At 36.5% G+C, this 15,039-nt stretch overlaps 1 protein-coding gene across 6 annotated transcripts; it reads right to left on the reverse strand.

Annotated features, from left to right (window-relative positions):
* Window positions 1–1,356: 1,356 nt before the first annotated feature.
* On the reverse strand, window positions 1,357–14,526 carry LOC105056571 (NAP1-related protein 2). 6 transcript variants are annotated; one of them, XM_010938809.2, is made up of 11 exons: window positions 14,245–14,526; window positions 5,687–5,809; window positions 5,516–5,566; window positions 5,231–5,302; window positions 5,001–5,114; window positions 4,853–4,914; window positions 4,229–4,289; window positions 3,898–3,954; window positions 3,729–3,773; window positions 3,587–3,637; window positions 1,357–1,817 (listed from the first exon to the last, which is right to left on the reverse strand). In XM_010938809.2, the coding sequence occupies exons 1-11, from the start codon at window positions 14,368–14,370 to the stop codon at window positions 1,749–1,751; spliced, it is 831 nt and encodes a 276-aa protein (XP_010937111.1). In that variant the 5' UTR covers window positions 14,371–14,526; the 3' UTR covers window positions 1,357–1,748. The 6 variants fall into 6 exon arrangements, with proteins under 6 accessions (XP_010937111.1, XP_010937109.1, XP_010937108.1 ...); XM_010938807.2 differs by having other exon boundaries at window positions 1,357–1,820; XM_010938806.2 differs by having other exon boundaries at window positions 3,587–3,658.
* Between the last annotated feature and the right edge of the window lie 513 nt (window positions 14,527–15,039).

Consider the following 15,039-nt stretch of genomic DNA (forward strand, 5'->3'; position numbering starts at 1 on the left):
GGAATATGCCAGAGATCCAGAGAATACAAGTTGTAGATAAACCCGATGAAGTGCACATTTAGATCAACATCAGAGAAATTTCTTGTTTATTTGGTGAATCGGCAAGTCATGAATATAAATCTAGCTAAAGCAAAAGCAATACTTGATATGCCAGAGCCAACCTCAGTGAAAGAGATGATATATATCTGATAAAATGATTATTTAATAATCTAATATATATTTTCAAGCATAATGATACATGGTTTCTAGATAACCGGCTGACGAGGCTTGATTTATCTAAGATGTGTACTGGAATAGGCGCCTTCATGGAAACAAAAAATTTGCAAGAAGAGGAAGGGAATCTGGAAGGATCAGAAAGGGTCTCAGAGACTCTTCATGAATATGATTTTCTTTTCTTTTCTTTTCTTTTTTTAAATCATAAGACTGAGAGCCTCCATTGGTAGGAAGAGTCCTGCCCGATTTGATTTTTGGATTTCTTGTTTAAGATGCAGCAAAATAAGAATCCCGCTCCACACGATATCCTCTAATGTGCACCGGGGTGGCTCCTCTCGATCCTGCACGGCCCATCACAGGATTTGCTTTTATACTCGTCCTACCGGCCATGCCCGTTTTGCATGACAATTGTGCTAGTCCGGATTCCAACCCGAGTTATGTCTAATAAAAGGAACAAAAATGATTAGTCTGAGCGCTTTTATCTGGTCCATTCTTGGACATGAAACCATAGCGAGAGGAGAGATTTGGGAGGTAGGGATTTAGGAGGTGGAAGATGGAGGGTTGGCCTGTCGGGAATAGAGCTTGTGGGATGCCATAATGAATGGATGGCCAGCTAAGTGGATACCACCGACTTGGTTGTTCCTATTAAGCAAATGAACCCTTCATCTCCATGTATTGCTGCACCAGACACGACCGTCATGCAATACATCAGCACATGCCATACATTCACATGGGTCACCGACACCTCGGCTTTTTTCAGGTACAACACCTACTTCAGTTATTCTATTAAAAACAAAATAAAGATGTCCGTCTAAACACTAGATTGGGATTTACTTTAACAAGGATGAGCGTATGACTATGAGGCTTCTTCAAATCACTCCCCAGTTCCCACGTTTGCATTGACCCGGGAGGGCGGGACGGCTTTGCTCGGTTCCTCCGTAGCAAATCTTAGCTCAAATGTTACCTCCACAAAAGAAGACTCCCGCAGAGAATAGTTGATTCGCAGAACCACACCAAATTCAAGGATGACAGACGGGGCGGGCACAACAAAAGTGGTGATGCCGAGTACAGAGAAGTACCAAAGGTTGCAACTGGCCCAGGCTTATAGCACATGAACCAACTAAAAGACTACCGAGGAAAAGATACCACCTGAAATTGATGTAATATATTTATATGTAAATAACAAGTTCTAAAAAAAATGATGCACCGGTTTTCCATACAAACTCCTGGATTGAAGAACACTCAGGATACCGAGATGCTTTAAGTCCAAGAACAAACATTTGATACGCCCACAACGATAAATGAACTTCTAGCTCTAGACAGGCCACCAGCTATATAACTATCAACTAACGGTCATGAAAGTCAAAAAAGTACAAAAAAAAAAAAAAAAAAAAAAAAAAATGACAGCTACGGTGCATAAAGCAAGATTTAAAGCCGTCGCCCTCAAAATCAAGACCTTCCATAGCGATAAGCATGCCTGACAGTCGCCACAGCCAAGTTGTGGAAGCCCAAACGATAGACGCTGGAAGAAGAGATTAACTGTCATCCTCATCATCGTCCTCATCATCATCATCTTGCTCACCATCCTCATCATCTTCAGAACCCTTCTGACAAAAAATAGCATATTGGTCAGGCATAATTTATTAGCGTGTGCAAATAGGAAAATACCGCACAGTACACAGCAGAGAAGAAACAGATTAAGCATATAAAACTAACATCTTTTGGTAACATAAGTCCTGATGAAGGAATAGGAAATAAAATTTAAAAGTATGGGATGCTTTTAGCAATCTCAAAACTTCATAGGATGCTACGCGTCAAACACTTGTAATGAGAATAACATACAAAATAATACAAATATCACTCTTTACGATATGACTTCTTATGAAATGTAATTGCTTTAGTAATAATTGCAATTTTATATAGCTAACTCCTTTTCATTTATTAGATGCTCATGTTTGAAAAATTTGAATTAATCTTGCACCAACTCGAGCAGCACATAATAGCACATGATCTGTAGGTCACCATCTTCAAAGCAAAACATGAGAAAATTCATCATTGTTGATTCTTTACCAGTTGCAACCACAACCCATCTAACATGGTGCTATCCCTGTCTACGCATGATCACATGATGGTCCCTCTCTAATTTATTCCATAGTTATTTGCCAGGTCTCTCTGCTACCTTATTGAATGTGATGACTGCATAGTATTATAAGCTTAGCAATAAAGGGATGGAACATGAGATCATTCAGGAAGCAAAACACCAGAAGTTTCCAATATATCAAATAGACTTCTTCAGAGACCGAGTCTCAAAGTGCACAACAGAATTAGTAAGAATCATAGGAGTAAGATTATTTTTTGGGTTTTCTATTCTCTAATTTAGTCAAGTTTCTGTTGCCCCTGAGAAAATTGATTCCCATGTTATTTCCAACCACTTTCTGTAAAATGGTGCAAAAACATCTACACAAAATAATAAATAAATAAACACGTCAAAGAATAAGATCGCATCAGTTGCATAAATTATCATCTTAATATGCATAAGCACTTCCACAGAGCAATAAGTATTAATTTTCTCGAAGCGTAAAGAATTTGAAAAACATGAGATAACGGATGGTCACCTTAATATCAGTCAACACACCAAGTACACACTAAGTTCTGTACGGTTTTGGACAAAATGAGTCACATCTTAGAGCAGAACAGCATTATAGTACCTCTTTCTTAGCTGATCTTTTTAGATTAAATTTTTAAAATGAACACAAAAGCTGAGCTGATCTTATGCAAAAGACAGGGCACAGAAAAAATTAAATGAACCAAAGTACAACTAAGAGCAGAAGTTTGACAAATCAAGGATCCTACACATATTTTGCATGGCCAATAGTAACCAACAACTATCTGTTACATTACAATTGCAATACGTACAATAATTTAAACTACTCCATTTCAGACCTCAGACAGAGTTCTTTTAGTTTTAAAATACAATCAATGCAATAATATTTATACCATAGGAAAACTCAGAATCAAAACAATAATGTTTATCCATCTCTGTAAGGTAAAATTGTAAATTATAAGACATCCTAACAAAACAAGATATAACATAATGGTGATTATACGAATGTGGGCGTAAAGCTTCATTGGACAACAAGAACACATGCATAAAGTTGAGTAGAAAAACCTGTAGCAGAAAATTAGCAACTATTATCTAAATTCCTTTTGTTATAAGTCATGCAGATATGAGTTTCAAACGCAAAATGTTTGTTTTAGATGCTGGCACAACATCAAGCTAAACTGAACAGTTTATGAAACAGAAAAATAGCAACACAACAAACGAAGACTAGATATACAGTGCATAAAATCTTTGCAAAAGAAATGGTTTGACCATAAAGTATTTGGAGTCCTGAAGATGCCCAAGAAACGGGAGGCCAAAATTCTGCAATAAGCACTCCTCTGACTGAGTTATCAGCAGCTACATCAGAAACTGGCTAGCTTTGTTTAAAACTCAAAACAAGTGAGGCATTTACCTCTTCATCATCTTCATCTCCATCAAAATCCTCCTCATCAGCCTCCTGCATCATCATAATATTGAAAGTACACAGGAGTCTTAGGCAAACTTGGAACTGATGTTCAGTGAGAAGAAAAATTGATATTTGGCAAAAGAAAAGGAGCAAAGGACAGAAAGGAGAAACTTGCATTATTAAAATACTTCAAAGGGTTGGGCCATAAATCTTCCTTGATTATCTCTGCCACCTGCATCAATTTGTTGAGTACATCAACATACAGAAAAAACGTACAGGAAAAGAAGCTCCATGCTCAATCAAATTCAAAAACCAAAAACAGGAATCTGCATACAAGTTAGCGGAATTCGTAATATAGGAAGATTAAAAATAAAAAAATAAAAACATCAAAATCATGTTATCATATGGGTTTCACTGATACCAGAACAATAAACAGAAAATTTGATTTGAAAGATGTGGAGTAGTCCACAATAATCAGTCTCTCCAATTTAACTCTGAATGATTACCTCATCTGTTACACCATCAGAGAAATTTTTCTGTTGAGTTTCACCAAACCAACTAAAGAAACTGCATTGGAAAAATAAAAACAAAGAATAAGAAAACAATTCATGCATCCAAGTATTATGCAACCAATAATAATCCTGAACACTATTCCCCGGATATAATTCTACCATGCTACAAAACCATGTTCAACAAAGATGTTTATCAGAATTGTCTTTAGATATCTTTCTATACATAGACTGATGCATGTGGTAGAAATGAGAATAATGAATAACATGTGGTAAAAACTCGAAGGACAAAGAGTGAAACAATTATGGCAGAAGAGGTGTAGAACCTGCACCGAGTAAGGATGAAGTGGCATGCAACTGACAGAAATCAGTGGGCATGTGCAGGGCCAGAGGAGGCCTTTGCAAGAAAATAAAGATTCCTGGTCAAAGAAGAGCTAGGAGGAGGGAAATGTGAATGGTGATCTACTTGGAAAGAATATGAATATGACATACATAAATATGAATAATCCAAATACTGAAAGCAATGACAGCAGAACTATCATAAACCATATTCAACATGACAAATCAGTTAAATATCATACTATTGCCTATAAAACAAGATTACAAGGTACTAAAGCCAACCTTTCCTCAGCAAAAGGTCGCTTGTTTCCCTTCTTCTCATGACCATTACCATTGGCAATATCCTACAGATATTATGAGAAACAAACATTAGAACTAATAACTGACTCAGAAAATTATCAATGATTACCGTATAAGATGATACCCTTACCATACCCTCCTTCCACTTGATAGTCGTACCGGTTATATTAGTCACTCCTTCCTCAGTGAATGAATAAGTCTTCACAAGCTTTATGTCTTCAAAGTATGGGTTAGGAGAGAAGTTCTATACATTACAAACACCCAGTCAATTGATTAAAGATAATAAATCACAACAAGATACTTATTCATAACCAAAGAATGTCTATTAAGTTAAAAAAAAAAAAGAGAGCAACGACTCACAAATATAATGGAGTAGCCTGACTTCAAATCTTGACAATCTTCAACATCTAATGAAACCAAATACTTGAAAATCTGCATCAAAGGAACTTTATTAACACAAGCACCTCGAAATCTCTTAAGGGTTCCAAGTAATACCAGACATCAGATAAATCCAGAAGAAGCTGACAAAGGTCCTAGAATGATATCCCTAATTGATATAGTTAATATATTTATTCTGGATGGAGTAACAACTTCCACCATATTTAGTTTGATCACTGCATGTTTTAATAATAACAGCATGCATACCTTTTGGTCTTCCTCTGTAAGAAGATCACTAAGCGCCGGATGACTCAGGAACTAAAGAGTTAAGCATTACACACAGAAATACAAAAAAAGAAAAAAATATTAGATGAGAATGTTTCAGAAAAGCGGTTGTAGCTTAAGTATATAATTACTAAAAATAGAGAGATTACGAACCGCAGTTAACCAAAAGTCTGGAATGGATTGGATGATCTCATTCCGTTTAACGTAGACAGGTCTTCGAATCTCATTATATTTCTGTTCCACTTCCAAAACTTTATCACTTGCTTCCTCGTTAACCTACAATCATGAATGAGATGAGCATATGGCAGTCACAGGCAACAGGCAGACAGCTTTAGGAACCTAAACTTTCCATAGTCCTAAACAAGTAAGCCAAATCCATGGAGGTTCAATAAGAATAACAGTATACACAAACAACAAAACCAATAAGCAATTCAACCATTGATGAAGTTTGCACTTCTTACTTATGCAAACTAAGAACACATTAATTCTTATGCTCTTTGAATGTAAATCCAGTGAATAAGTAATGAAAATCAAAAAGAATAGATTAAGATGCATGACTATCAGCACATGCAATTTCATCAAAGTTTCGACATCTGCTGCAGCATTTATAAATCAAAAGAAGGATCCTCCACAGACTAAATCAGAGTGTTAATGCTTAAAATTTCATTACCTTCTTTTTAAAGGATTTGCATGATGGGGAAAGAAAACTTAACAGCAGCATCGACTGTTCCACAGCATTGTTAATATACAATAAGAGTATTGATTTTAAAAACAACTGATATAAAGGACTTTGACCTTAAATTACATTTGAAAAACAGCCCATCAAAGATGCATCAACGATGCATCTACCTGTAATGAAGCAAGGCCATACAAATAGGGCTGAAATCGGATCGGATATGGATCGGATACTAGCATATCTGTATCCATATTTGTTTTGTCTAACAAATATAAATACGGATACAGATATTATTCGGATGAAAAAATTCATATCCATATTTGTTTTAAATGGATACAGATACAATTCGGATACTAAAAATATGGATATAACTTAAATAATTAAATTTTATAACTATAAAATCAAAGATATTACTAAAGATATGATAAATCAAGTTAATAACATATTTATATGTTATATATTTTTTCTAAAAATTAATAAGTACTATATAAAATTATATAGGATTACATGTATATTCAGTTATATGGATACGGATCGGATAGTTGTTTATCCATATCCATATCCATTTTTTTTTGACAGATACGGATACGGATACGGATATTAGTCGGATCCTGAAATTTCTATCCTTATTTGGATTTATCGGATACGAAAACGGCTTCGGACGAATAATATCTATACTACTTTCACCCCTACATGCAAATGTATATGCTTGGGCTTATAAATTACTATTGCTCACATGAAATTATAGCAAAAATGGATAGAGGGGAATAGCTCAAGATCATGGTTATCAAAACAACCATTTAGATGCTTATGCAGAAACTTAAATAGCCATGTGTGATTAAAAATCTAACCGTTGCTTGCTTCCACTTATGAAACAGCTCAGTCTGCTTAAACATTTGAAGAACCATTCAATCCATTAGCATGCTTAGATCAAACTTACAATGTGGTTCAATAAGAGTTCAAACTACTTGGTTATTTTCACGATCATGATAATTTATACACTACAATGCTGCTTTTGTTCAAGCCATTGCATCACCTAGACATCTCGCATGTAAGTATATCTATGCATCTAGAGAAGAATTGATTTAGTCAGGGGCTAAGATCACATGAAACAATACATGTCGATTCCATTTCATATCTAGATGCAAAGAGTGCAACAGAGCATATAAAATTATCAGAAGTACTAGATGGCTTAGATTAAGCAAAACAACAAAGGAAGATTCTTACCAAAATGTGGGATCTTCTCAATACATAATTATTAATAATGGTCCTAATGTCCTATTTTGGGTAGGACTAATGCATAGAGTTCCTACTTTAAATATCTATTGGGTTGGAGAACTTCTGATGTCCTTAGGGTTCAATTTTGGAAAGTTTAAGGAGCATTATAAATGGGGTTCCATAAAAAATAAAATTTGCAATCTAGGGGAGGATATTGATGCTTATGAGGAAGACTAACTACTAAGTTTTAAAGAGTCCTAATAAAACTCAATTGCTAAGGGATCAGATTTTGTTTTACAACAGCTAGAGTTGGTCAAGCTCAGAAGGTTAGCAAAGTCTCTCTCTCTCTCTCTCTCTCTCTCTCTCTCTATATATATATATATATATATATATATATATATATATAGAGAGAGAGAGAGAGAGAGAGAGAGAGAGAGAGACCTATAAGGGCCAGCTGAAAAGGCTGCGTATGATAGCTTTATTTTGTTGAAGGACTGAAGTAGAGAGACCACGTTCCACCTTTTGTTCCTTCTTAATGCTTCTCTTTAATTCTTACTTCCCTCTAATTTTTCTTTTTTCTTTCAATCTTTTCTTGAGGCCCACCTACACATAGATAATAAGTGATTCAGCATCAAGCGTATTAAGTGGTCTTTACCCCTAAACATACCCAAGCCCAAAGCAATTCAATCAAGAAGGCTTCCTCCTACCTCCAGTTGCACAACTGAATGGGGGAACATCACTACACTCCTTTCACCCTCCTTTCTTTCTATTTTTTCCATTTTATTTAATCTGTTTCTATTTTATCTTTAATTAAGTATTTTATTCTTCTCATTAAATCCAACCATTAGCATGGAAAGCACCCCCCCTCCCTTCTCTTGTTCTTTGTCATCATCTTTTGCTTGTATTTGTCAATATATCTCCACTCACCTCAAATTGTTAACATTATGTCTGGTTAATGAAAAGGCTGCAATGGAATGAGAATGACAAATTTGCCTCCACTCTGATGTCTGGTTTGTGCAACAAGGAAAATCACATTTCTTTGGAATTGCCATTCCCTTAAATAGAGAGATTGTAATTCTACTTTTAAATGTCTTTTGATGTGCAGCACTAATGGCTTAAAATGTGAATGAATGATATCTGTGGTATGAAATAAACAGTGACAGTTACAGTACAAAATTAAAGTAATGATCTAATTAAGATTTGAATTGAGAAGTCTTCTTAAACTTTTTAGCTATTTTATTCAAGGACATATTCAAAAAAAAATACATATGATATCGATCCCATTCTAGAATATATCTGGCTAAATCAGAAGTTAGAATGGAATTATCATTCCTTACTTGTGCATGCTTACATTCATTGCCCAAAGAATAGAACAAGAATGCTGATTCTGAATTTCTGATTCCCTTTCCAATTCTTCCTTAATTATGCAAAGCAAGCATGAGGTAACTGTATAGTTCCAATCAGACAAGAAGTATACACAGAGCTTCTTTATTTTTAAATACCGCTTTGCTTAAAGTGGCTCACCTCCAGAACCATAAATAACATTTCTAAAATCTTAAATGTTTACCATGCTAAAATCAGAAAAACAATTGAGCACTACTGGCAAAGCGCTGGAAAGCTTTTAATAACTTTGATTGCTATTTGACAATCACAACCAAGATTTTAACTTGGCATCATTTGATTTGTACGATATTTGGGGTTGTAATAGACATGTTTTAGTCTATACAAAACTGGGACTGATGTTATAGACCTGAAGAATTCCCAAATCTGCTCTAAAAGGGTTGTCGCTGTCCACATATCTATACAATACTAAAAAGAGTGAGTTGGGGTCATCCATGAAATTTGCCTTAGATGGAAATAAATTGTCCTCTCAAATTTGTGAAGAGATAATTTTGGAAAGTAAATCTCGTGTAGTGTTCTTTCTCACTCACTGTCACACTTAGCAACCACCATAAGTGTCAACTAAAATCCCTTGCAAATAGGAATTCATCAACCCAACAAAAACAGGATTCAAAATTTACTTGAATCTCACCCCTCCTCTTATTTACAAAACAGAGATCTCTCTCAATCTTATCATAGTTATCCATCTCAAGCTCCCTCCACTATCCAGGTTGGTACCACCACAATCAAGATATCAACTAAACGGTATAAAATTTTTCCTGACTGGGATAGATCGAGAAAAAGGAGGGGATGGCTGGAGCCTATGGTAGTTAAATTGTGTTCAAACTATTAAACAAATCCACCTTGAGGTCTTTCATTGTTTGCATTTATTTTTTTCTCACTTATATTTTATTTGTCAAAATGATCCTAGATTGTATTAATATAATTTTACATCATGGATAATTTTGGCTTATTGTTTTTAGCCTCTCTTATTTTTATATATTTATTCATTTTCTTATACCAACATGCTTTGCACATGGATGTCTACATGCCCATGGATTTCTTATATTAAAGTTATTTGTGTTCCTCAAGAATTTTTATAATTATTTTTAAACAACCATCTCTGCATGCATTTTGTCATTGTTAACATTTTTAAGTCTGCAAATAGGTCATTTGGATCCAATCAAGTTTGGCCCAATCAAATCTCATTTATTAGACCCATGGGTTAAGTTTGGGTCTGAAAAAATGACCCATTCGAAAAATTGGATCCAATCTAGATTAAGATTAGACGAACCATGCCGAATCGGCAAGTTCAGAACATACTGAACCAAATTGGTCAATTATCAGCACGGTTCAGCCAATTCATTTAGTACAAAGGGCAAAGCCCTTTCCCAATCAAATCTTTCTGTTCGAAGCTCCCCTCACTCGGTTTCAAAGCCCCAATCCCTGAAACCTTCATCCCAGTCAAGTCAACATAGATGATGACAAGAAGGTCCCCAGCTCGGTGAGTCTCTCCTTTCCTCTCCCTGTCCCCCCTCTGCTCTCTCTCTCTCTCTCCCGATCCTCATCACCAGATCTAGAGCTCTTGAAGCTTCCTTGTAAGTTGTAACATCTTGAACTTCATTAGCCCTCTCCCTCGATGCTTGTCGCTAGCCAATACAAGCCCCAGTACTAGTTCAACAAACCTTGGTCTAGATCATATTCTTTCCTACCTTACTTGCACCGAACACCCAAGTACCAGCCAGGTCTAAAATAGGTCAAACAGCATATGGCCTAGCCCTACCTGATCCAACTCAATCCAAAAAATAGTGTCTCAAAATGCAATGCATGGGGTTGCATTTTGCGACGGGGTATGCATATGTGGTCCCTTGACCACACTACACATTCAATATGCGGCTGCTGTATGTAGTTAGGCCGTATATAGGCCAAAAAGATGGTCCACTCGACACTTGAGGACACATATGCAATAGGATTAGCATCATGCAGCTTTATATGCAGCCTGCTTACCACGAAGTAGAGGCATTTGTGAGGGTTTTGGCATCATGCTGCAGCTAGGGATGGCAAGGGTCGGTTAGACCATCACCCATACCCACCCCGTACTCGCCTTGAGGCGGTAGGGCAAGGTGGGGTGGGTATAGTTAAAAGGGATTGGACGGTCAGGTTGGATAAAGTTATAAAAATCAATTTTTCACATACAAATCAATTTTTTCCTCGAAGAGAGGATTTGTGAAGAGAAAATATATATATATATATTCGGATCGAATTCGGGGTAAAATCCAGGCAAGTTTTATCATTACCCGTACCTGCCCCAAATCTACTGCCGGTTGGGTAAAACCCACCCCATTCGCATTATATCAGGTTAGGTCGGGTACCCAATAGGAGGGAGTAAATTGTCTTTTAGCATTGTGCGACCAAATATTTGTTATAGGGCCTAAAAGATTGTCTCCTCAGCATTTTAAAAGCACAACAAGATTAGCATTGTGTTGCGACATGCCATCCTACTTACAATTGTGCAACAGCATATGTGGACCTCGTAGCATTGTGCAAGCACATAATTGTCCACTCTTATGCAAGCCAATGCGAACTAACAAGTTCAAGCTAATGATTGTGTTGAATGTGGATTTCAAATAGGCTATATACATGTATACTAATAATGTCAATATGTTAATTATCTTAACATTATTACTATTAAGAACTAAGAAATAGATGAAAATAAACTGCAAATTGACAATCTTATTAATATTGCTATTATTTGTAAAAATACTACTGTTATTATATTTCATATAATTTATTTATTTTTGAATATTTAAATAGATTGGTAATACAATGGAGATATTGTGGCATGGAAGTACTTTGCCAGGTATCAAAATATCTAGGTGGGAAATACTTGACTATGTGGCTTGATTACTGCATTTTTATATGTATGTTCAAGGAAGGACTCAAAAGTGCTGGCCTTTGGTGGATGGCATGCTAGAGCACTGCATGCATGTTAATACAAATTGCATATTGTCTGTACATGCAGCCTACATAATGTATATGCATTATGTGGTCCTTGACCACTTGCCTGCCAGAACCACATTTTAAAACAATGCCAAGAACGCATAACTTTGAGATCTATAACCCTCCCTATCACTCAAGTCCCAATGTTTAGGTTTGTGGATTGAATATTAATGCTACTTATTTGTAAGTTGAAGACTAAATCAAGGCTAAACCTTATTCTTGGCACCTACATTTCTGGTAGCCATCCATATCCATCACCTATGTCTTTATTGATTTTCAAATAAATATAAAATTAATAGCATAATTTTTTTTAATCTTACAGTAGACCCAAACCTAGACCTGACAACCTAAATAATTTCATTTTGGTTCAGGTCATGCTTGACCTAGCTAGGCTTGAATGACCCCATGGCTTTGCAAAAATTCTACATGGAAACAAACTAACCTAATCAACTTAGTCAACTGGTCAGTTATGGGACAAAAATCAAGACATGAAATGAAATCAGGTTGGTTATGAGTCATCCTTATCCTAGTCTGTACTCCACACAGTTGCAAGACTAACCATTTTTCATTGTTGTACTTATTACTTCCATTTTTTGGCACTCTCCAGATAAAAGAAGATTACCAAAAAATGAATATTAAGAGTATAATAATGAACCATATTATAATACATATCAATGAAATAATGAATAATAAGCTTGCGCTTCAAAGTTAAAAAATGCTCCTACAAGATAATTGACACAGCGAGACACCAAAGCTGGCAATAACAAACTTCTTGGAAAAATAAAATATAATAATAAAGGAAGAAAAATAACTAAAAATAGACTATATGTAATGATCGCAATGGACTAAGGAACCCATTCAATCATTGACAAGCTCTCCACTTCATCCTCAAAGTAACAAGGTGAAACCCTCAGTCAACCCAAGAAGGAGGGTCAAAAAGATAAGCATGACATAAAATCAGTCTCTTGAAAGTTACTTAAAACGTGGTGGGGAATTTAGACAAACCATTTGCAATTCTTCAATGCATTTAGTTTTAAGAATGCTTCTGTCTAGACTGGGATTGATATTCATCATGACATGTAGACCCAAGAAGACAATATAGAGCAACCAAGTACATAAATGAATAGCAAACATGGGAATGAAAGGTAGAGAAACAGCAACAAGATTTCAACTGATATAAAAAGGAAAAAGGAAAAATCTACAATTTGATAACAAGTGCAGTATGTGTAGTAGAGTGCTTTTTTCCCTTTTGCATACAATGTTAATTCATGAATTGCTATTGTACTACATTTGGCTTAAGCCATAGTTACTTGTATCAATGGCTCAGTTTGGGTTCAGATTCTAGTTTGTATTAGGCCCTTCATTAATTCATTGGGTTCGCCTAGAGTATGATCAGAAGATTCATTCTCATTGTTTTATGTAACAAATTTTACTTTGATTCACCAAAAACTCATTGATGACTTGATTTGTATTTAACAAGACATATAAGAAAGATGACTAAGAAGCATATTTCAGAGAGAAAAAATATACAAGAGAGGTAATGTACTGTATACAATAACCAATTGAATAAATTCTCATAAAGATTTGCTAATGCATGCAAACTTTCATACACGGAACCATATTCTGAACCTCAGGATCCATGTCAATTCATATTTTGCTCCTAATTTAGCAAATAAGGTAACTGCAGCTTAAACCATATGTACATGTACAGTTCATCAAATCAATCAGTGACTATAGACAATGAGTAAATCCTCGTATCTATTGTCGAATTCTTTGATGCAATTCTCTGGATAGCACAGATTCTTTTATTCACTTCCACGACATATAACAATTGCCTACGGTACCAATGTTCTACAGTCCATTCTACAAAGAACAAGAGCTTCGAAGGATAAAAGGAAGTGAAAAAGAAAAAAAACAGTAACACAAACCTATGGGTCAATGAACTGATTGCAACCAAAACAATCAGAATTTGACAAGATACCTCCATCAAAAAACGTACTTTGACAGAAACCTAAAAATTTCACAAGCTACTTTACTTTTCACAAACGAATAAATGAAAAACTACCTAAAAGTCATAAAATTCTATGCACTGAAGAAAATACAGAATAACATAAAGTTTCAGGAATAAAACTAACGACACTTTATGGCATCCAAACCCAATTCCCATTGCAGTTAAATTAAAGGCACTAATTAGTTACTCAGAACAAGAACCCGAATAGTCGCCGATCGCCTAACAACCAATCAACAGAGAACAACCATTAAAGATTCTCAAAAGCAATTCTCTTCTATATGCATATGAAAAGCGAGCTATAGCAGAGGAGATAGAGGAACAAAACACACGACCGCAGCATCGACTCCGAATAAAACCACCATTCAACAACAAAACAAGAAAAAAAAAACAAAAAAAGAAAAAACAGGAAATTAGGAGAAGCATTACCTTCTCGAGCTCATCTTGAATCTCCTGCAGTTTCTCGATGGACAGCACGAGCTCTCCGTCAACATGATCGGAATCCTCCTCCCCTCTCTCCGCTACCTTCGACTTCTTCCCATTGTCCGCCACCATCTCTTCCCCGTCGAGCTCGCGAAGCCCTTACCCTAACCTAATCCTCGGAAAAAGAGACAGAAAGAGAAATCCTCAGCCGAAAAAGAGACAGGCAGGGAGGCGAAAAGGGTTTTGGCCACCGGAGAGGGAAAACCGGCGAGGGCCTTCGGAATCCTTTCGTATTTATTGCGTCTCGCGGCCCACTCGAATGACTTGAGATCCCATCACTCGCCAGTGAGCTTACCCCGTGCCAGTCTCTTGTATCCTGTTCATCTGCGCCGTCCGTGTGATGCGATTCGAGGTCCCGTTGGCGGTGGTGATCGCAAGGGGCGGGGATGCTGGGCCCGCACCGGGGAGCCAGCGCCCAGCGGGCGATGTTTAAAACCCTAACCCTAAAACCGGCGAGATCAGTGCTGCTGACCGTCTGATTAATCGACCCGCCCGGGTTGATGGATGAGCGGTGATGGGCGGAGATGATGGGTTGGGGGATTCATTGCAACGGTCAGGATCATCCGATCCAGATGAATCAGGGAAGCAGATGAGCCAACATCTGCCGTCGAGTTACCACTCAAATGCATCCTGTCCGCTGATAGATTGTCTGCATCACTTTCATACAACCCAGTCCGTACGAGTTCACGTCCTGGACCAAAACCTAGCCCAAGCAAAGCCCAATGGTACCTACAAACTAGG

The sequence above is a fragment of the Elaeis guineensis genome, chromosome 13, assembly GCF_000442705.2.
Source record: "Elaeis guineensis isolate ETL-2024a chromosome 13, EG11, whole genome shotgun sequence".
Lineage (NCBI taxonomy): Eukaryota > Viridiplantae > Streptophyta > Magnoliopsida > Arecales > Arecaceae > Elaeis > Elaeis guineensis.